Source organism: Seriola lalandi, unplaced genomic scaffold (genome assembly GCF_002814215.2).
Source record: "Seriola lalandi dorsalis isolate HSWRI2012SDOR001 ecotype SW California unplaced genomic scaffold, Sedor1 jcf7180002054417, whole genome shotgun sequence".
Taxonomy (NCBI): Eukaryota; Metazoa; Chordata; class Actinopteri; order Carangiformes; family Carangidae; genus Seriola; species Seriola lalandi.
This window is the reverse complement of record NW_019524970.1, coordinates 297,813-320,121: the sequence shown is the minus strand read 5'-3', so window position 1 is coordinate 320,121 and position 22,309 is coordinate 297,813. Positions and strand designations below refer to the sequence as shown.

Genomic DNA, 22,309 nt, shown 5'->3' with positions numbered 1-22,309 from the left:
GGTTGGTGACTCCTCTGAGCATCCCACTGTGTGCTGCCACGATCATCTTTAGATGCCCTTCTGCATTTTTAATGTCCCGCTGTGCCGGTGTCACACAGTTTTGGGACAGAGGCATTGACTTTTCTCAACCAGATCACAGAGAAACATAAGCTATAAGTCCTCAAGGGATTTTTTTTTTTATTAATAATAATAATAATAATAATAATAATAATAATAATAATATAAATCTCTTAGTTATTCTTCTACTCTGCTGAAAACAAACAACACAGAGTCCTTTGAAAGCCATTGAGAGGTAGTTTGAACCAAAGCTGTTTAGAGGAAGATAGGCAAACAATGTGAAGTAATAAAATTAGCATACAACGAAAGCGAGGAATAATCACATTTGTGCTTGTTTGCACATACACACAAATGCTCTACTCAGACAACAAATACACTGGCATTAAGGATTAGGGCTGCGAGACACAGATATGTTTTAATTTGTGACAAGAATTCTCTTCCTTTTGAGATTTGTTTCTTTCTTTCTTTTTCTGTCTTTGTTGTTCGTTGTTTTCCCCTCACTTCCTTTCCAAAGCAATAGATATCTTTGTTTACCTTGGAAGGCATTGTGTTGTCATTACCATCATCTGTCGGTTATTAGATAACATTGCCTTTCAGCGGGGAGAAAATCCTCTCGTCATCCTGAGAAAATGAAGAGAGGACTTTTACCTAAATGCTGCTTTGCTTTCCCCAAACGACGGCATGAAATCCTTGAGATGTACTTTATATTTTCATCTCATTTTCTCGCTCTATTTTCTGTGAGCTTCACTGGTGACCATTGCACTCCACACACACGAAAATAGTTTGCATATGAAGACGAGGCTTTGTCAAACATGGCTTTCACATACCATAAACTAAACCACTGCAGAGATCAGTGCTTTCAGGGAGACTACAAATCTCAGGAATAACACTGCTACCATTTTCACCGAAATGCCTCATGAGTATCAGTGATGAAATGGGACCTAAATTGCAGTGAACCTGAGCACTAAGCCTCTTCAAGCTAGATATACCTGTGATGATGACACTGCAGGGTAACCAAGGTGCTAGCAATTGACGGTCCATTTTATAGCAACTATCCACTGGTCATACTTCCTGCTCTTTAAAGAAGATGAGTTGACCATGGTGGACCTGCCCATCCACCATACCCGTCTCACCTGATGTTACTTCTTTACAGTGCGTTGTCCTTTCATCCATCATTACATGAGCCTTTCTCTAGTAACATTATCGCTTTAGATAAGGCTTCAATAAACTGCGCATGGCTTTTAGGGTTCTCTCTCGTGCCACTCTAATCCAATCTCTGATGTCGAGTCTGTTCATCATCGTGCACCGCAGGCATTTTCCGTGTCCCTGTGCTCTTCGTTGCACAGGAAGTAATGGATGGCCTTGCCCTCAGTTCACCCAAGGCCTTTTGCTTCCTCTTCAACTGTTTGTCTTCAGGTTGTCTCAAATGGGTCTGCACTGTGGTATTTTGATTTGATTAAATCAGGTTTAAAAGGTTAGAGACGGAGGGAGGCAAGGGGTTTGCCCTGCCCAGTATTGTGAGCCAGTCCTGTGCCATTTAGCATTGGGCAGTGGCCAAAGGAAAGTGGAAAAGTGAAATGACTTCTGGGCTCCTTTGTGATTTGCACTAATGTCCCCCAGGCATTGAGCAATGACCACTGCGAATTCCCCCAGGACACCAGCCAGATTGAAACCCCTGCCAACAGATTTGAAAGGATAGCAAATCATTTAAACTTCCCAATGTGTATTAGCATTTTTTTTTTCAGTGCCCAGGCCAGCCTCCACAATATTAAATTGCACTTGATAAAATAAAAATCAGAGAGTGTGACGAGAGCTCTTCAACCTCCGAATCAGCAAAGCGACTATTGTAGTGGCCACTAAGAAATTAATTATACGATAAATGGCTTTGTTTACTTGATCAGGTTTCTGACATCCACTTGAGGAGCCAAGCTGATAAAGACAGGAATTAAGATAGAAGAAGTGCTAAGGCATTGACAGGTGCGGTGTGGCAGAGACCCAGAGCAGTTAAACATATCTAGGGATTGCCTTTAGCTGATCCTGCTTGTGACTTCACATTATTATTGTGGATAAAAATAGGCCATGTATTAAAGTGGGCAGAGTGAATCCCAGCAGTACCATATTAAAGAAACATCAGAGGCACAGGCTTACAATCAATACAGCTATTTTCTTATATTAGGATATATTAATGTTCAAGGATCAATACAAACTTTTATTTATAGCATGTTATAGAATCTAGCAACACTGTTCAGCACCCAGTGCTCAAATATTCGACGGTTTCTCATCCATTATTGTGCTCTGGCGGACTGCGCTTTGGTAATGCAAGTGAGGGTATGGAATGTATGTGTGTATGCGCTTTTGCGTGTGTGTCTTTCATCGCATGTCTTTTTGTATGATGGTTCTGCCAGATGAAGCTTTGCCTCGTAAACAACACAGAGGCCTCACACTGAATTCGTCTGGAGACCAATTGAGGGATTTTCTATCAACATGCAAACGAAGCACCCTGTGTCACAGGTTTCCTTAGACCATTGTCAAATGCATTTCCCTCAACAAATACACAAATAGGAACGAAGAAGAAAAAGAAGTCGGCACAACGCCAACATTAGTGGTACTGAAAGAGTTTTTATGTGGGGGACGGGCGGTATGCAGGGCAGTTTCTGGCTCCTATGCTAACACTGCAAACCCCACTAGTGAATGGTTCTTTCTTCCCAATTGCTTAATTGTCTTAGCGGGACAGGCAGGTGGCTCAAAGCCTCATTTGGCATCTGGTGAAAAAGAAAAAAAAGAAAATCTACACACATCTACACAGTGTATGGGAGTGTTGGGGGAGGGGTGGCAGCGTTAGACATTTTTTCATTCTCGAGGCTCATCCCCCTTGGCAGATTTCAAAAGTTTTGGCTTGGATCAAGAGCAAGTTTGTGCTGGTATTGTGTTTGATGTGCTTTGCTGAATAAAACATCTTTTGGTATCAGTGCCAGATCAAATAGCCTTTCAAAAAGCCATGCCTCTCACCATTGGTGTCTGGTGCCATCGAGAGAACTGGTTTCCTATCTGTTTACTAAATAACCGGTTCATGTACAATTTTATCAACACATTGTCATGACTTCCTCATGCTTTAACGGCAAATTTTCATGAGCACACATTCTCTGAAAGGTCTGTGTGTACATAAAGAAAGATAAAAATCCATGTCAAAATTTACGTCAGTACATCTTAACTAAAATTTATGACAAGCTATGTGGTTTGACACATAATAAACATTGAAGTACACCAGTAAGAAGTCTACAGAATAAAAAGTGTCAACCCCTGAGAACTTATTGTGTATCTATCTGGTTGTTGGGGAACTGGCTTGTGTCTTCACATAACTTGTAGGAATAGTGAGAATTAGCCAGCTTTGTTGTCCACAGCACCTCTGCAGTTCATTTCTGGACACAGAGCCCTAAAATGGTCGCTGCAGCTGGAAGTGGTCATTGGCGTGAAAAAGACAGATATGGGGCTGAGATTGATTCGTGTGCGGCAGCAGCAGTCTGGTGCTTAGCATGACTAGCTAGCTCTGCTTCTCCAAAATGTTGAACATTTTACTACGCAGTCCACATTTAGCACATCCCTGGTGCCTTATGCTACTCCTAACGAAGCCAGCTTTTTTTTTTATTAAATCAGTATTCTCCTGGCATTGCATGAATTTATATCTTGTCAAAGTACAAGCTCCAACCCAGGTTGGAGTCAGATGGAGTCTTTGGCCCTGAACCCTGTAAATAGAAGCTACCGAGTCTTTCTCTTAAGCACTGCTGAGCACAATTTCAATGTATCTACTACAATGGAAACACACATTTAGGCAGGTAATGTAAGAGTTGCATCTCTTCATGCGATTGTCCCCCACCACGGTGTTTTACATCTGTTCCCAAGAGTGGACTTCATTATGTTGGAGTCCAGACACATACAACAGCCTCAAGGTTTGCTTACAAATGGAAGTACTGTACATGCCATTGCCATTGTTGTTTTCAAAACAACTTCTCAGCAGTTGCGAAGCTAGGCTGACACATCCACAGTCACACATTCATCTACAGGTGAGAAGGTTCTTCCTCCCCAGATTCTGCTTGTAGAAAGTTAAAAGGCTGATTTGCATTTATATTGCCATTCAAGGCTTGCAGCTGTAATTGTCGTGGCACAGTAGTAAATGCACAGACACCACACATACTCACATGCATACACTCACGGGCGCAGAGAATGCATGTGAAGTGTGAAGTACAAAAACCTTTTCCATGAGTCCATTGTTATGAATTATGAGAATATTGGGAGAGGGAGAAGCAGAGAAAAAAATGGGGGGAAAACAGGGGAGAGGAGAGAAGGGTGAGTTCATCCAGGTGTAATATTGAGCTGTGCCAGAAACTTCCCGCCAAACACTAGGAAGTCGTTATCAGATCAGCAACCCTATTCCTCAAGTGCCTCTTCTGCTGAAGCACCACATACATCTTCTTGGCTCTTTGCTAACACAGCCTTTCACAATCACACCAATGCACTGGCTGGCTGGTTTACTCACAAATGTTTCAAGCAATAGCGGGACACGTGCACGACACCAGTTGCAGGCATGTACAGCAGTGCATTTCAGTGCATGTGATTTCCTCAAGCTCATAGCTGCATATCTGCACCATCCCAAAGGAAAATTGGGCAGTCAATTTATATGTCTAAAGAAATCTGCTTGACATGGCACGCAGCTCTCTGCCTGGGTCACATGTACATTACTGAACATGCATCAGCCTCTAAGGAGATGTAACAACATGAGTAACTGACCGTATGTTCAAAAGGAGGCATGCAGTCTGTATACTACTCAGCTACAGCAACAACTCTGATCATGAACATGTGTAAATTTAACCTTAACCCTTACACTTAAAAGGCGCACTGACCCAGATGTCAAGTATGAGGCATAAATTCAATAAATTCTAAGTGACACTGAATAATTAAAGCATTTTGTTTTATAAGCAGAACCTCACTTGCGTCCACTTAACCTTTGAGTTAAAGCTTTTTTCCCACATACAAGCATGTAGGAAGATATAATTTCACCATTCTTTTGTTCACACATTTTACACCTTCACCCACATAACCTTGTGTTTGTTTCGCTCAATGGTTTCCATGACAGATTTTGAGACAAGCTCAGTGGTGAGACCCATACGCGTTAAACTACGCAGCGCACTGCACTTCTAGAAACACACACCTCACAGTAGCAGAAGACTTCCTTTATAGGTGTTTTTTGTGTGTTTTGAATATGAAGTGTGAGTGCCTTATTCTCAACTCAATGCATCTGTGCAGTATAACTCCTTGAACAGGCAAAGCTGTATTTGAAAAATGTAATTCACTCATCCCTGTGGTGAAAGCTTTCATTCAGTTAAAAAAAAAAGAAAAAAAAAAAGCGGGGAAAAAATATGTTAAGGCTGAATGTGAGACAAAATGAACATTTGAGTTTAACATTTTCTCAGTGTGAATGTCTTGAACAAAAGGCTTATTAATGCCTCAGACTTGCAAAAGCAGGGTTTTGACAGGAAAGAATAAACTTCTTCTTGTTACATTGTTTGAACCCACCTTGAAGAGAACCTGTGTTCTACAAGCAATCACAAATCCCAGTAGCAACCTAAAAGAATTTCCATCAAAATCTCAGCTAGGTAGAGACAAGATTATCAGAGAAAAGACACAGTCAAGCTAAAAAGCACCAACATTTTTCTTTCATCCCAGCTGTGGCAATGCTTTGTCCTCTCCAAGGAAAAAATAAGAGAGTATGATGCACCACTACTCTACTTAAAACACCCCCACAACCGAACACACACAGTCCTGTGGAGCCGCCCTTAGTTGCTTTAGCAGGAAAACATAGCCTGTTGTTTCCTGTGCATTAAACTGCAATTTGAAGCCATTAATCCATCCTATAATCTGTCACCAAATAAAATCCTGACTGGGGCTAGAGACAGGTTCTGTAGACTCCCATACATTTGACAGCATTTTTGCATGAAGGTTTTTTATTTATTTTTTTTTTATTAAATGTGACCACCTCCGGCTATCTCTCTCGTGTCACTCAAGGATAAGGTCTCAGAGGGACAAAGATGTGACAATAAAGAGCTGAATGAAGAAGTGCAGCTGCTAACCCTGCCTTCACAGGTGACCCAGTGATCACAACAGCATCTGCTTGAATTACTTAACACTGCCGCCCAACAGATATGTAATCCGGGATAATGCCCTTTTGCTGAGTGCTCCAATCTGGATAAATTCATCCCCGAGGAATGAGATCCAGCGGCGAAGTCTCAGAGAGAGAGAGGAGATGAGGGGCTTTGGGGTTGATTGGTTGGTGCTAAAGTAAACTGTTGGGGCTGGGAGGAGGGTCTTCTGGATGGATAATGAAGCCCAACAGTAAACAGCTTGATTTTTGTTGACTGGCTGACTGACTGCATGAGAGGAAGCAGATCATTGCCTGGTTTTCCAAGAAGACTCCAAACTAATCATATTCCTTTTCCCGGGCTGACCTGAATCCTGAAAGACTTGAAATGAGGCTTTCATGCAGACTGCAGTCACTGGGTATACTGTACTTTTTTTTATTTTAGTACTGCGTATAACTAAAACATTTGGAGGGTTGGGTTCTTAACACGAACACATCTACCACTTTAATATCATCCCTATGTCTATATTTATCAAATGTTTGGATAGTCAGACCAAACTCCTTTTTTTTCTTACATGGCACCAACCAAATACAAAGTCTTAGCCAAAACTGATTTTTCTTGGAAGGAGCATCTCTCTTTAATGCCACAAGCACTGACAAACATTGGGACTTACAAGTTCCAGCTGCCCGGCGCCAGCCTCTTAGATTATTTATTCATATGTTTACTTATTACCATAAATATCCAACAGGGCACTCGGCTCAGAGGGATTACAGTGGGCTTAATCTATCGTGGCACAGAAATGAGCAGGGGTCACAGCGGCTGAGGTGACTTAAGCTGGCTAGCCTTGATGGGACATGCGGCACAAACAAGAAAACAAACTGCATGCCACTGGGCCCCATCAAGAACTGATGACATCATCTGTCACTCACTGTGTTTGCATGTCACGATCCAGACAGGGTTAGCATTACTCAAGCCAACTGTCATTTATGGTGACTGGAAAAGTGCATATTAATTGTACTGTACCAGACTCCCAGCAGAATACAGACAACGCTTATGAGAAACTGTGTCTCTATTCAGCAGTTGTTAGTCATGCTGCTGGTGTTGAAAATACGACTGCAGGAAGAACACAGCTTATGACAACATGCAGGAAAAATGCTACATTGCTTTTAGCATACCGATAGAATGAGGATAAATCAATTAATTACTTCTGAGTTATTATGGTCGTAATCCATGATTTAGACAACTGTGAGCCTTGCTTACAAATAACTATTCATAATAATGAGACTGAAAATTGGTATTTCTGTTTGAGTAGTGTTGTGCAATGTAATGGGCTGTATTTCTTTTTCTTTTTTTTTTTTTCCTCCTTTGAAAAAGCGAGAATGATTTCTCCATCCATAAAAAATCCACACATCCAAACATGACATTGGAAAGACATTTAATTATACTTTGGTTGAGAAATATGTATCAAAGCCTGCCGCCCATGAAAAGCAGATTTAGAGTCGTCAGACAGCAGTTAATAGACAGCAGTAAATGAAATAGGGGCTGCTGGGGGTACTAAGACATGATTTCCAGGACTAAGAAACAGCTTAGTCTGGCTGGGTGGTGAAATCGGGAGTTCTGACACGAGATATATGAGGGGGTAATGAAGGCAAATGGGGGGGGGCAAGAGATTTTTAAGAAGATTGGGATTTCATTCCTGTGTAGCAGCACTGCCCCTAGTGGGCAAACCTTGAGCCAAACGTAGCTCGACTACAACATTTAATTTCCCTGAGAAAAGTGAAACAAAAACCCAGACAGTTTGCATATTAATTTAACAAGGTGTCACTCAGAGAAGAAAAGGCAGAGAAAAAGAGACACAGAAGAAAAGAGGCGCAGAAAAAGGGACTGAGCCCATACACTTAACATTCCCAATGTGTGATTTTTCTCTAGCACATTTTCTTCAGAGTCTGGCACATTCAGTACAAGACTATTCTTAAACTGCCCTTCCTCCATTGGAACATCATGCTCTCACATATTTCACCCTTTCCCCCCGACAAAGGCCAGGGTTCTCAATCACACTGCATCTCCCAGCAAAAGAGAGAGAAAAAAACAAGAAAGAAAAAAAAAACACAACAGAGAGAGAGCAAAAGAGGGACGGTTAGTCAGGGAGGGAGGGAGGGAAAAAATGTGCCGCTGCAAGGTGAGGAGTGAAATAAAGAGACCAGGAGCCAACTGAAGAATGTGAGAGCTGTTGGACACTGTATTGGATTGGAGGAGGAATGGCGAGGAAGCGGTGCGAGGAGATGGACGAGGTTCTGGACAAGTTTGGCCTGAGGTGAATATGTTCCTGGAGACTGTCTCCCAAATCCTCCTGACTGGTGCTGTGTCATCTGTCACTGTCAGGAGAGGTGACAGCAAAAAAGAAAAGGTGTCCTAGATGCGGTAACAGCACAGCCAGGATGGAGAGCATCCCGCAACAGCTTTCCCTCTTCTTATTCTCCCTCTCCGTCAAGCTCGCACTCAACCATTTATTTTCGCAAAGTTGAGAGAAAAAAAACTGCACAGTGCCTCTGCATACGGACTGACTCTTCTCTCTGCTTTTCTCATGCTCATTCTTGCATTTTCACGCTCCCTTTCTTCCTCGCTCCCTCACAGGGTAGCTGTGTATAAGTATATGACTGCTATGACCACAACTCCCCTCTGTCCCCTTGTTCATAAAAACGAGATTGTTTTCCGCAGCTTTCTGCTGACACCGGCTCGGCACATAAACAGAGCCGTAATTTGTACAACAACAGTAAGCTACAGGGAAGCACTTTTTTCCCCCTAGAGGCATGCATAGAGAAGGTAGGTTGTTATCCCCTGTTTACCTGGCAGAGGGAAGCAGTATTTTATATTATGGTAATAACCAACTGTGCTGAAATGCACAGCAATCCCATCTCATTCCAGTTGTAGCAATCGCCTCATTCCAGCTGGTACTATCTGAAATATGTTGTTCCCAGAACTGGGGCTATGCCTGTGATGGTATGTGAATGAAAATGCGAAGGTGACAGAATAAAAGTCCAAAACAAAGAGACATGCATGTCAATAATGTGTAATTTAACCAGGATATTACTCAAGCTATACACTTGTGAGAAATTAAATTACAGTGCAGTACAGATACACAGTGCTGTCAGTAGCAGATACAAAACTTAGCAGATGCTGAGCAGAGTGGAGGAGATGAAACTAATGACTGATCGTGTATTTCTGCATCACAATAAGCACAGATGGTGCACAAATACTTGACAGTGAAATCAGGGGAACAGAATATAGCAAAGCAGCAACATCAGGAGCAGTTACAGCATCCAGGGTACAGCGTCTGATGATCTCTAACTGCCCCGAAACAAACTCCATGACCTATAGAGAAAGCTTCCACTGCCCTGACTCTCAGCAGGGCAGTGGACTCCCTCACTCTCTGGGTCGACACAGCTTGTGGCACCATCCCGGGTCACACACAGGCAAAGGAAACAGACAGTAAAGCTTACAGCCTCTCTGGCAGAGATCTACATTTGTTAAAGCGCAGGCGAAGCTGAGAGGGAATTAGAAGCTTCATCACTCCAGTCAGTTGCAAATTAGTCTGTTCTGATATCATTATTTTCTCTCTTTTTACAAGAAAAATGAGTCAGCAGAAAAGTATAATCACAGTAAATTGTTGTATTTGATGAGAAGTGTTTTTTCCCCCCCTCTGTTATCAGCTATAAATCAACATGTGGAACAGGTGAATTCAGTGCCGTAGAAAATGATCTTATTTACCAAGTTTCATTTGCTGCCGCTGTGTTAGCAGCGTGTTACCGACTTTGAGCTGTCAATTCCAAGACGATGCGTCAACAAACTGAGATCTCTGATTGGAGAAGACTGGCCTTTTCTGTGCAGTTTCTCAACTAAAGGTTACAACTCCCTCTGGGAAACTCACACAGACACACACACACTCTCTCTCACACACACACACACACACACACACACACACACACACACACACACACACACACACACACACATCCATTCATTCAGTCAGTCAATGCCCTCCTTAGAATGTAGTCCAGTGTGACGGGGTCAAACTTTGAAAAGGGGTGGCGGCTGTGTCGTTGACCCTGACCCCCTCACAGCGTAACCCAGGGAGCTCGTTGTGGACCAGGCATGACAAACATCCGCTGTCTGAGTCAGCCCTGTATGCATCCGTATATCACGCAGACACCACAGAGGTAGAGTTCTGCTGTACTTTATTCTCCTCTATTGTTTTCCAAAGACAACCACCTGGTGGCAAGCAGGGGAAACAACTAATCCATCATCGTTGCGTCCAAAAACAGACTGTCTAGGAATAAAAAAATAACAGAAGATAGTGTCCACAGGGCTGGACCTGCCACGCTATACTCACGAGTCTGCCCTCTGAAGCATTTCACCGTTAACTTCTTCTCTCTCTTTTCTTTTGACCAGACCCCCCCGTAGTTGGACTCAGCGGGGAAGGGCTGTCAGTTCAAAACAATGTGACTTAGGAGTGAACGCTTGACTGAACTGGACTAGGGTTAGAGGGCTTTTGTTTGTGTGTGTCTGTGACAGGAATATCAAAGCCACAAAGTAAGTATTCAACATGTCTGGTTTGAAAGCTATGAAAAACTACAGACAGAGAAAAGTGCAGGCTACAACTATTCACAGCTGCTTAACCTCAAGACAGCCACACTGACTCTTTCCTCTAATTTCCTCCTTTCTCGTTTGCATCAGACATAACAGCGCACACGGGAGTGCCATATTATAAGCAGTAAAAAAAAAAAAAAAAATACACAAATGGTAGCACAAGCTCAGACATCACAGCAAGAGATGAATTCAGAGACACAGTTCCCAGCCGGCAAGTCACATAGCAATCACAAGCACGCAAGATGTGATGAATAAGCAACTTAATCTGGAAAACTTACCATGTCTGGAGATCCACAGGAGCAGAAGGACCCAAGGGATCATGACTGGGGAGTGGAGAGGGCAAAACCTACAAAAAACAGTGGGCGAGTGTGAAATTGAAGTTGGCAGGCACAAACACATGCACGAGATGAGACAGTGCTCCTCTGTGCTGCTGGGGGTGGGGGGTGGGGGGGGACACGGATGCTACAGTCCCTCAGTGGTGTCTCCCTTTACCAGTGGAAGGCTGGTAGTCTGTCTCCGTTCTTTCTCTCCCTCTGCTTCTACTTCTTCTTCTTCTTCTCTGTCTCTCTCTGTGTCTCTTTCCTCTGTGTCACTCTTCAGAGTTGTCCGTGGTCAGCTCTGCCTCACACGCTCTCTTGTTGGTGTGGTGCTTGTAGACTTTGTGCGTCTTCGCTGCTGAGTCTCAGCATTCACACGCTCACTCTTTCTCTCTCGCTCGCACGGTTTTCTCGTTGCCCATCCATTCTGAGTCTCTTCAGCCCTCACTTGCCCCCCCTCCTTCTCTTTCTCTCTCATGCGCTCTCTCTCTCTCTCTTGCTCAACCACTCACAGAGCAGACACAGTCAGGGGATAGAGCTCCTTAACTAGACTCCTCCCTCCCTCCATCCCTCTCTCTGTCTCTCCCTCTCTCTCTCTCTCACTGCCTCTCAGCCTGGCTGTCTGGGTGGCTGTGGCTGAGTGTGAGGCTGGGGGACTCGGGTCCTCACTCTGGGAATGAAAGCTGCCATGGGAGAAAGAGAGAGGGTGCAGTTCCAATTAAAATGAGAATAGGAGCGACTTGGCCTCTATAGCTACAAATAACACAGACATCCAACAAAACAAAAAGGGCAGTTTCACCCTCCGTTACGACCCTTGCCTCTTTATGGATTCTATGGGGGGCACTGAATTTTGAAATCTGTGAGCTGCCTTCCTTGAGAATGGATAAAAATCACATTAGCATTCAAGACCAAAGCTGTAGTATTCATTAGTTTTTCAATTTTTATCAGGGGTGAATTAGATTCATAGTCACTCACTCAAGGAGCCATGATGCAAGACGTCATCAAATGCCCAAATGCACTGCATGCTTACTAACAAGGTTTCTGGGTTATGCATGTTAATTATTTAAAAAGGGGCATTTCTCACTTCTTTTATGTTCCAGGTCAAGCAAGGTCCACCTATATCAGAGAGCCCTACATGTGTTGTTCTATAAAACCACTGTACTGTTGGTGAAAGAGAGATTAGTGGACAAATACAAAGTAGTAATTTTGGCATTTCTGCCCTTGAGATAGGGCAAATTATTCATTTATTCCATTAAATAAATATAAATACAACAATTTGTATCTTTGTACATGGTCTTGCATTCAGTACAAAGTGCAACTTTGCAATTTAATTTGAATCTCTCGAGGATTTTGAAAGTTTTAGGGAAAACAATATCAGTCTGTCGTTCCTCCTCTTCGGTCTAGACTGATGTATCTCAACAACTCTTGGACTGAAGGTCAGTAAACTTTTCACTCGTATTCACAGTGCGAATAATAAACAACAACAACAACAACAACAACAACAAACAAGCTAGATAGCTTGGTACTGCCATATTTACCTGCAGCGTCTGTGCGACGCACAGGTGGAGAGACGCACGAGGACGAAAGCCACTGATTGGAGAGAGGCAGGCTCAACTAACGTCATGGTTAAGAAATGGTATGGTCCACTCTAGGGGTGTCTGAAATCGTATTACAAAATTATTCCTGGCATGAACTTGGGAAATATATTGCAATGTTTACAATTACAGGTAAGAATGATATATAGATGTTTAAAGCTCCCTGAACTAAACTGTTGTTTTTAGCTCTTTAGGGGAGGTCCAACTTCGTACCCCCCCCCCCACAGTTCCCTCCTGTTATTCGAACCCAGGCCTGAGTCATAGTCACCAAATAATGCATCCAACAGGTTTTAATTTATCCAGTGAAATCTTACATCTCACATCTACCAGATGGATTAGCATTAGATTTCAAACAAACATCCAATGAATGTTGACTTTCATTCTATCTCCAAGAGTTACATTTGTGGTTTTGAGTGAAACATCTTGACAACTTTTGAAGTGTTTGCCATGAACTTTAGCCTCAGACACTAATGCCTCTCTCAGGAGGAATCATTTTTGTGATCCTCAAATTTTCTTATCTACCATCATCATGCCAAAATTTCAATTTGTCCAACAGTTGACATGTAATACCATTCCCCTCCGTTGAGTGATATTAGCATGCTGAAACCAACATGCTAAAAACACCTGCTAAACATCAGCATGGTAGCATTTGGCTTAAAGCTGAAAGAAGCTGAAACGCTCTGTAATACTGAGGGGGATGGCAGAGCTGAGTGATAATTATATGTGGGTTCATCACTATGAGCAACCCCTTTTCACGCAGAAGTAGCTTGTCATCTGATCCATTTTTGTATGTAAAAACATGGATTATAGCGACTTCAAATAATCAGGAACCAATAATGCCTCTTAAATGAGTGGAAAAACATCCTTTACAAAGACCTCACTTCTACTTCTCCTTTGACTTAGTCCTCGAAGACGTCTTAGGACCTGGATGACTTTGGTAACATAGCTAGAAACTGTAAGTGAGGTAATTAAACAATACATCATTACATCTTTTTCATAAAAGATAATTAACATTAAAATCTGGACTTCAGGGATACATCCTCTATTAATGTAAGATGTACAGTAATGCCCAGTATCTCCAGATCAAAGCTCTGATAATGACGCAGTAAGCACCGCATGAGGACCTATGTCTACTTCATATCAATTTAATCCATCCCTTTGACCTCCTAATCTAATCAAAGGGCCAGAGTATGACAGGTGGTCTTTTCATCAGTGCAACTAACAGCTACACACAAAAACAACCCCTCTGTGGCTGAACCAAAGGATAACAGATTTGCATTCTGCCTAAGAACATGAGTAGGGGCAAAGAATAACAATGGAGCTTATGCGCTTGAGGGGTGAGCAATGAGGGTAAACGAGGTAAACAGGCAAACAAATTTTTATGTTCAATACTCACAATCCTTTACTTTAGACTATAAACCCTTAGCCTGGATTACATTTTTTAAATGTCTGAAATATTTGGACACATTTAAGGATGATGAACTGAGCCATGACAGAAGCCATCTTGTTTATTGTGTAAGTTTAAATCAGACTCAATTTGAGGTAAAAAATAAGAATAAATAAACAAACAAACAAACAAATGAAAAGAACTCAAGGACATTTGCTCATACTTAATCAAAATGCATCTGCTTTTTTGTAGCTGTATCCTGCATCTCATTCATAAGTTTGGTCATTTAAACCCACCTACTACCTGGCACAAAACCAATATTTTACTGTTTTTACAGCTTGTGCATTGATAACAGATGCCTTAACAATAACTATTTAAGGTAGGGGGACCTCTAAATCCTAACTCCTAGCCAGTCTTAAAAAAACTGACACATACAAAAAGCAAAAAAAAAAAAAAAGAAAAAAGAAAGAAAAAGGGAAAAAAATACAACCTCAACAACATTGTATTATAATGTCCTTACACAGGCAGAGGGGAAACATTAGAAGATGTGAGGTCTAGTAAAGCGCTCATACACTGTTAAACCCACAGTGCACCCACAGGGGGCATAATCTTAAATGACTTGGGAGACAGGGAGCTCTTCTTCTCAGGGTTTAAGAGCCTCTTTATACCAGCCATGACCATAATCCACAGTCAAAAGGACATGCTCAGGAGAAAGTGGAAGTGAGCTAAAACAAAAAGAAGATATAACGTTTATCGGTCAGTGCTGCTTGTAAATCATCCATACTGTTAACTCCAGACCATCTCTATAATAGTGATGTGTTATAAAAGTTAGTTCAAGGTCATTCTGAACTGAACTTATAATTTATACTTTGTGTGCTTTATATTTATTCATAAGAAAAGCTTCTATTGCAAGGATGTCTTCTCTCATCTTAATAATCTGTGTTATTAGTACATTTCAAGTCAGTATTTTATTATTGGTATTAGATAGTTCTTAATTTGTGGCTTCCATCAACTGGAATTCTATTGTGTGTTAAAAACAAGTGAGGTACCTTCAGATTTTAGTGTGCGTAGGGATTCAACTGTGACCATCACTGCTGATCGCATCTGGTTTGATAAACTATAATATTCCCTCCTTCCCACAAATGCTATCATCTTGTCTGTATTCCACAGTTGACATTTAAGGGCTGAACTTGATTGTTAGCTGATTCGCTAACAGAAATGTTTAACTTCAAATTATCAAAAACAAATAGACCAAAAAGAAGTATTTGCCTGTAAAAGAGCTTTTGTATAACACCGTCAGACTCAAAACGGACAGTTAAAAAAAAAAAAAATTGATGCAGCACAACCACAGGTATTGTCTTTTATATTGCATGGATTTTTCTTCCTAGTCAAACTTGTAGTCTTCAGATCCAACCAATGCTGACTGAGACAGTTCATCAGATTTCCTGCAGCAGCCTCTTTGTACCTACAACTGTTTTCACCTATGCAGTAGCACTCCCCAAAACAGACTTTGATGTGTAAAATTGGTGGAGTTGCCCTTTAAGGTTTCATGACCACTTCAACACCCAACCCTGTCTTCTAGAAAAAATGGGATTTTTTAGGAAATGCAATTATCAGGTGTACAAAGTGCGGGACTGTCAAATTTGTGATTTGCCAAATACATAAAATAAAAACATTCCTTATTACATTTATAGAAAATGTAATCTGGTCGCAGTTTAATTGTATGGAACAATAATATGTAGAAGACAGGGGTGTCATAACATGTAAACCTACCACTAAAAATCAAGGGAACAACTGAAAAAGAAGTCATTGTATCAAAAATAAAAAATGTGTGGGGCTGCTTCACTGCTGCTTGTACTAGAACAGAGAACCCCATACGCAAATCCCTACGCAAATATCCATCCACTATAACATCAGTTTTGGTTTCACAGGGTTTAAAATGGCGCAAAGCCTGAATTTTATTAACACTCAACTGAAGCCCTCAAGCCAGGCCTTATCATTTAATGTAACAGAGCAACAAAGAAATATATGTGTATTATTAAAAGAGTAATGCTTATGTCGGCATTGTAACACCAGGATAACGGACTGCTTTTCATGTTAGACTGACTTTCAAGACACAGGATTATTCAGGGCAGCCAGAGGTTTCTGAGAAATGGCAATAAATCTTATTTATCCAGTACTTTCTCAAGCCTGCATTTCAAAGCTCAAGGAGCACATCTTGCAACTACACTGCAAAACAGCAGCTCCTAACTAATTTAATTAATCAGGCTGGGTTACAAAGTGACCTTTGAAACCCGAAGGCTTAAAAATTACCAGAACAGATTGAGAAGCAATCCAAAACTAAAGGCAGAGTGAAAAAGAATGCAATTTGGAAGACATGAGTAATGCTTCATGGCACTGAATGTTAAACTGTTGACAGAAGATGTAATATATAGCACGGAGAAAAATAAACAAACTTAATAATGAATTAAATTAATACATAAACTGTAACTTTTGTAACACTATGGCTGCCATGATGGGAAAAAAGGAGAGTTGAAGCTGTGCAGCTCGCCTTTTTAGTTCCATTCCACCCATGAAATCTTTTGCCTCCTCCCTTTTCCTGCACCAGATGAAATGCAAAGTCTTATCCTCATACTCAAAAAGTGACACATTAAGATGATGGACAGGCACTCTGTTTTTGAGCTAAATAGAAAGTGACACATCTGTTTATTTCTCTTGGGCCTGCACATCCGCTGTTGAGACACCGAAAGGTCTGAAACACTGCTATCTGCAGACATGTGTGCGTCCCGGTGTTCCTGTGTATGTTAAGTGTGTGTTACCATCAATTTGTATTTTGAAATTAGCAAATCAGCCAGTTGTCTTTCAAGGAAGGACATTCACTCAATCTTTGTCAGTCAGATGATTCCCCAGAGATGCTACATCTCTATATCCCCGGTGCCTCAGATTCTCATTCTAATCAAGTCTAGAAAGTGGCAGAGCAGAGGACCTAAATGAATGGAATTAAACAGTGTGGCAAGGTGTTGGGAGGAGGCTGGATGAATGACGACATTCTCATTTCCATCCACAGCACTTTTTAAGGCAAGGACACTCGCTTGGAGAAAAAGGAAGCTGATGGAATATTGTTCATTTAATTTGCATTTCATTTAGCATCAAATGGAAAACAAAGTGGACAGTTGTTAGGATATTGTAATCTTAATCAAACAATTACTGTATATGATAGATTTACGTGTATATTCCCAGTTAACACATCTTCCTTCATGCTCTTTACTGATAGTTCCCATCTGACTGACTTTAATGCCAGTTAGAAAAAGAATAAAAAAAAAAAAGCCTAAAGGACAAATTAATAGCAATTTTATGCATAGTGGAGACCATAAGCTCAGGGATCACTTTTTCCTGAACTGTACTCCTTTATCTGAATACTCTGTCCTTACTGATGTCTCACCTACATGAAAGATCACTTGCTCTCCTTGGGACAGCACTCTGCTGACTTTGCTGATATAAACTTAAGACGTAATTATGCTTTGAAATGAAGTGAAATTCGGGCTGCAGATGACTCAAAGAGGACGAGTGCAAGGTTCAACAGGAAGAATGAGATTACAACTAGAAATACAAACCTGCACCAAGCAGGTTTGTATTGCTTGATGAAATGTACATATCCTCCCATCAGATATGACCAGAAATGTTATATTTCACACTGCATGTTGGATACATTTTGATTACAAACTGGGAGCTAGTGGACTAAGAACCCCAACTGTGAATCCTCACATTTAGCAAGCTCGTTCACATCAAAGTCAACGCGGGCGCCTCTTTGCAAACATGTACTTTTGTTGATCTAAAGTGAATTTTTTTTTTTTTCCAAAGCAAGACCAGAGCCTGCTCAAGCCTGGAGCTCTTCTCTGACTCAGTCAAGTTCACACTGCTACAGGGCAGCTGGGTCATTTGACTCCCCGCCATTTGAATTGCATCTTAATTGCACCATGGAAATGAGCTTTTTACATGGTATGCAAAATAGCAGTATGGATTTGTTTGCCATGCTCAGCTGGAGACAAGTGAAAAGCAATGGTCAGCGGTGTGACCTCAAGAAAGCTTGTCAGGGGTCACGAGTCTTTGCATAAGTCAAGCTGGATTCCCTTCTTGACAGGGAAATGGGCGCATGTTGTTTTACATCTGACAGATCGAACATCGACATCTTCATTGCATGCATTACCTCTGCTGCTTCTGTTCCCTGGCATAGCGTGCGGTAAACAAAAGCAGTGTGTTGAACTATGGATTCCCCCTCAGGTTTGAAGAGGACTGTCCATATGTTCATCGTAGAGAGGTGAACACATCGCCTACAGGAAAACATTAAGCTAAAGAACAAAATTCCTGGATGTTACTGCCATTGTATTTGGTGTGTGAATTTATGAACCTGGGTTGTAGAGGTGTCTGGCATCATGGCTGTATTAGGAAAATGAATAGTGAGCTTAAATGAAAGAAAATAAAATATCAAATCAATAATAATTGTATTAATTTAAACCTTCACATTTTATTTTGAACTATTCCTTAAAAATCAGACTCAGAATTCCTTTATCAAAATATTTTTGAGCAGATAAACAAGTCAAGCCCATGTTTTTACAGTTTTACTTTTTTATTATGATTATTATTATTTTTGTTGCATAGAGTCATGCACGGTGCTTTAGGGTACATCTCCAAAGGGAAGCATCCCAGTGGAGGATATGTTGGTCTGCACTGGGATAGCATAGACCTCGTAAAATACTTTAAGCGCTGATGTTGTGCAGAAAAGAACATGAAAAAAATGTGATGATTCAGCTCATTATTAGCCTACACTAATAATATTCAGCTAACCTACTGTAAGTGTTTTGCCAGTGGTCTTAATTGAAAATTCAGAATGAGCCGCAAAATCTGAGCATCCCACATGCCCGAAGACAAGCCTTTACCGCCATAAACAAATTACTCTTGCGAAAAAGTGAAGCCCACATGAAAATGATATGCTTTAAATTTAAATGTATTTCAGACTACGGTACAACACAGACAGGTTTTTTTTAGATGTGATTCTCATGACGTTAACCCTGTGAGTTGATCGAGAACCTCATTAATAATGCTGCACTGACCTGGTAAATTACTGCCATCGGGTGTGTTTCCTTTGCAAAGGTGTAACAATTAAACTATAAGCATAAATTTTCCTAATGATACATGTAAAAAATGTGTTTTGGTACATTACTTTTCTTTTGCTACATTGGTTTGTGGTGGCAACTGCCTTCAATGGACAGTTACAATGTAAACCTTGATTTTTTTGGCTAATCAAAATCTCAATTTGTTCTAGATATCAGCCGAGGCTGGTAAAATAAAGTTTATTTGTACTGCATCTATATTGATGTAAATATAAATTTATAAAGGTAATTTATATTACATTTATTTTGCATCATGAGCAGCTTTTTAACTTTTTGTCAGACTACAAAATCTAAGCACTGTTTGCACTTAATCAATCCAGTACAACAATCCAGCTCAAATTACACAGCAGCTGGCGTTCTGGGGGGTCTCTGTGCTCAATAGTTGTTCAGTAGTTGGGTTGTCGGCAGCTCTTGCTGTGGCCAATTAACACCATTCACACACAATCATCACAGATGTGTACACCTCACAGATGCCCATCTGAGCCAATACCAAATTCACACAATAATTACTCACAGGCATACAGACAAAGCACTGCAGTACAATAAAACACTATTAATCAGTGCTGTTATGTACATTATTATCTTAATCAGCTGCACAGATGAGTGCATTAAACATGCACCATACTGATTCAACACCAGTGCACTAAATTTCAAAGACGACAATTGAAAACAAACAGTAACCAACGAACAGCTGGAGACAATATGAAGCTGCTTTCCAAGCAAGAAAAGATATGCTCTTACTGTAACACAGATCAAAGTTCTTATTCATCAGTGCCAGACTCATATCAGTGATAACTACAGGGCATCATAGCTGAGTGGTGTTACACTTTTTGTTTTTGTTTTGTTTTGTTTTAATTACAAATTCCACCGTGACTAACTCTGTGGACGCTCCTGCACACATGGCAAACAATGGAACCCTGACAAGGTGTTTACATGCAGGAGTATCCAGGCTTTAAATCAGCTAGAAAATATGGGTTTCTCAAAACTAAAATAAGGCCTTATCCAAGTTTGTGAAACTAGGATATAATATTTATGTGCAACACAACCCCGGAAGTGGTATACTAGTGTGTATGCAAACATACTCAATATTTGGGAACCCAACATTTCCAAATTTTGTATTATGACAAGTTTTCACATTTTCAGTGAATCAAAAACTTCAGAATTCTTCCAATATAAATATGTATTGATGTATTAAATTGCTTAAAGTGAAAATTAAAATGTCAATACTGTAGCAAAAGACAATGGAGAGAGCAGAATCAGATGGTTGAGAATGCACTGCTGAGCATAGCAAAGCTAAAGTTTGCTATGGTGCATCAACAACAAACACTAGCTTGCTTAACTGTCAACCAAATAGGCCTACAGTGCATCCATATTGAGATTTTTCCTGCTTTCTGATGCTTTCTCCACCTTCTTAAATGCTGCACAAGGATCACTCGGGTTCTGGTGAAACTCTAACAAAGAAAAGATTAATCAAGCTGTACACAAATTCATCCAAGAGTCCAATAGCACATGTATTTCATCAAAGCAAGGCTGATTGTGGAGATATTGTGTGACATCAATTTTAGCCTTTACACTGACACACCAAATAAAGCGGTCAGCACTGTGTTTCATAGCTGTCTGTTTGGGATTTGTTTTTCACATTTGTTCATGCTAGCAGTAGTACCTGTGTACACTCAACGTGCAGCCACGTATATTTGCTTTTAAACTTAACTGCTCTTATTGTTTGGATTTAGTCTTTGGTGATGCTGCAAAAGGTTAATCATATTTTCAAAGTAAAAGCCTTCTCTCTAGTTTGATGGATGCCAAAGGTTTCTTTGGCAGCTGTGGAGAATCCTGTTAGATGGTGTTTGTGTTACACCTTAACCTCTTTTTCCAGTAAATCTATCTTTTGTTTGTACAGCTTCCCAGCATGAATACATTCTGCCAAGGAGATTTCAATATATAAAACATAAGGGAAAGGCAATCTTCCGCTATCCATACACCTTTTATTTTGTTTCAAGAAATGAATCACACAATTGTTTTATTCAATGTATGCCCATATTAATGTGCACATTATTTTTCCCTTGTTTTACTATAACAATCATTCACTTATGTGTTTGTGTCCAGCTGTTGAACTCAGAGCACATGTTTAGCTTTGGTATGCAAACAGTCATAAATAGTCTTTAAAACAGTAACAGCAATTATTCTCAGAAGAAAATTGTAAACTACAGCAGCAGACAGTGTTCAGACAGTGTGTAAGCAGTATGCAGTGATAATGCTTAATGCTTACAGCACAGTGCACAAAAGCGCAACTACAGAGAGCAGCCTGCAGCTGACTTTTTCAACCAGTTGCAATAAAGCATGCTAAAACTAATATGATGCCTTAATGCTGTTATAAAATATGCAGGAGTTAAGAAAAGGCAACAGTGAAATTGTTGGTCTTTAGCCAGGTACTTTAAGGCAGTGAGGGGAGGGGCGTTAACACAGAGGAGAGGGAGAGGGAGGCAGTGGCCTCAAACTGCAAGCAGTATATTCATTTCTGCTTATGCCTTAGTGAAAATGTAATTAGTTTCTCTGATGTTCGGATACTGGGTGCATCTGTGCAATGGTCATGGAAGGGAAAAAACTAACATTTACACAATATACAAGGTTGTGTAGCCCTAAATACTGTATGGCATTTAAATCAATATACCACTGTAAAATAATAATATAAATAACAATATCATTGTCTTCATTGCTGCAGCAGCTGTAGCATTAGGTTTGAAATCAGTTACTCCATGCAAATCCTATGGGCGTTAATCGGGCTATTTTCGTTGAATGAGAGCTTTATGTGGGTCAGACTGTGTTTTCCTTTGACAACCCTTGAACGCTGCTGTTGTGCTGCAGTCTTGATTAATGGCCCGGAGGGTGTTACACTGACCTGAGATGGAAATTGTTGATGGCCGATCGCTGTCAGAGACACAACAAAACACTACAATCCAAACAAAACACTGATTTCTTCTGCTGCTGTCATTTTTTTTTT

The 22,309-nt window shown here is 40.7% G+C and overlaps 1 protein-coding gene across 8 annotated transcripts in view; it reads right to left on the bottom strand.

The window, feature by feature from the left end:
* The window catches only part of kirrel3b (kirre like nephrin family adhesion molecule 3b), a 155,721-nt gene extending 144,091 nt beyond the window's left edge, over positions 1-11,630 (bottom strand). For 4 of the 8 annotated variants that reach the window (XM_023410226.2, XM_087175110.1, XM_087175111.1 and 1 more), the window contains exon 1: positions 11,117-11,628. In XM_023410226.2, coding sequence (XP_023265994.1) covers positions 11,117-11,237 — 121 coding nt within the window. In that variant the 5' untranslated portion in view covers positions 11,238-11,628. Of the gene's footprint in view, positions 1-11,116 lie in introns of all 8 variants that reach the window. The other 4 variants (XM_023410224.2, XM_087175114.1, XM_087175112.1 and 1 more) reach the window with 3 other exon arrangements.
* Between the last annotated feature and the right edge of the window lie 10,679 nt (positions 11,631-22,309).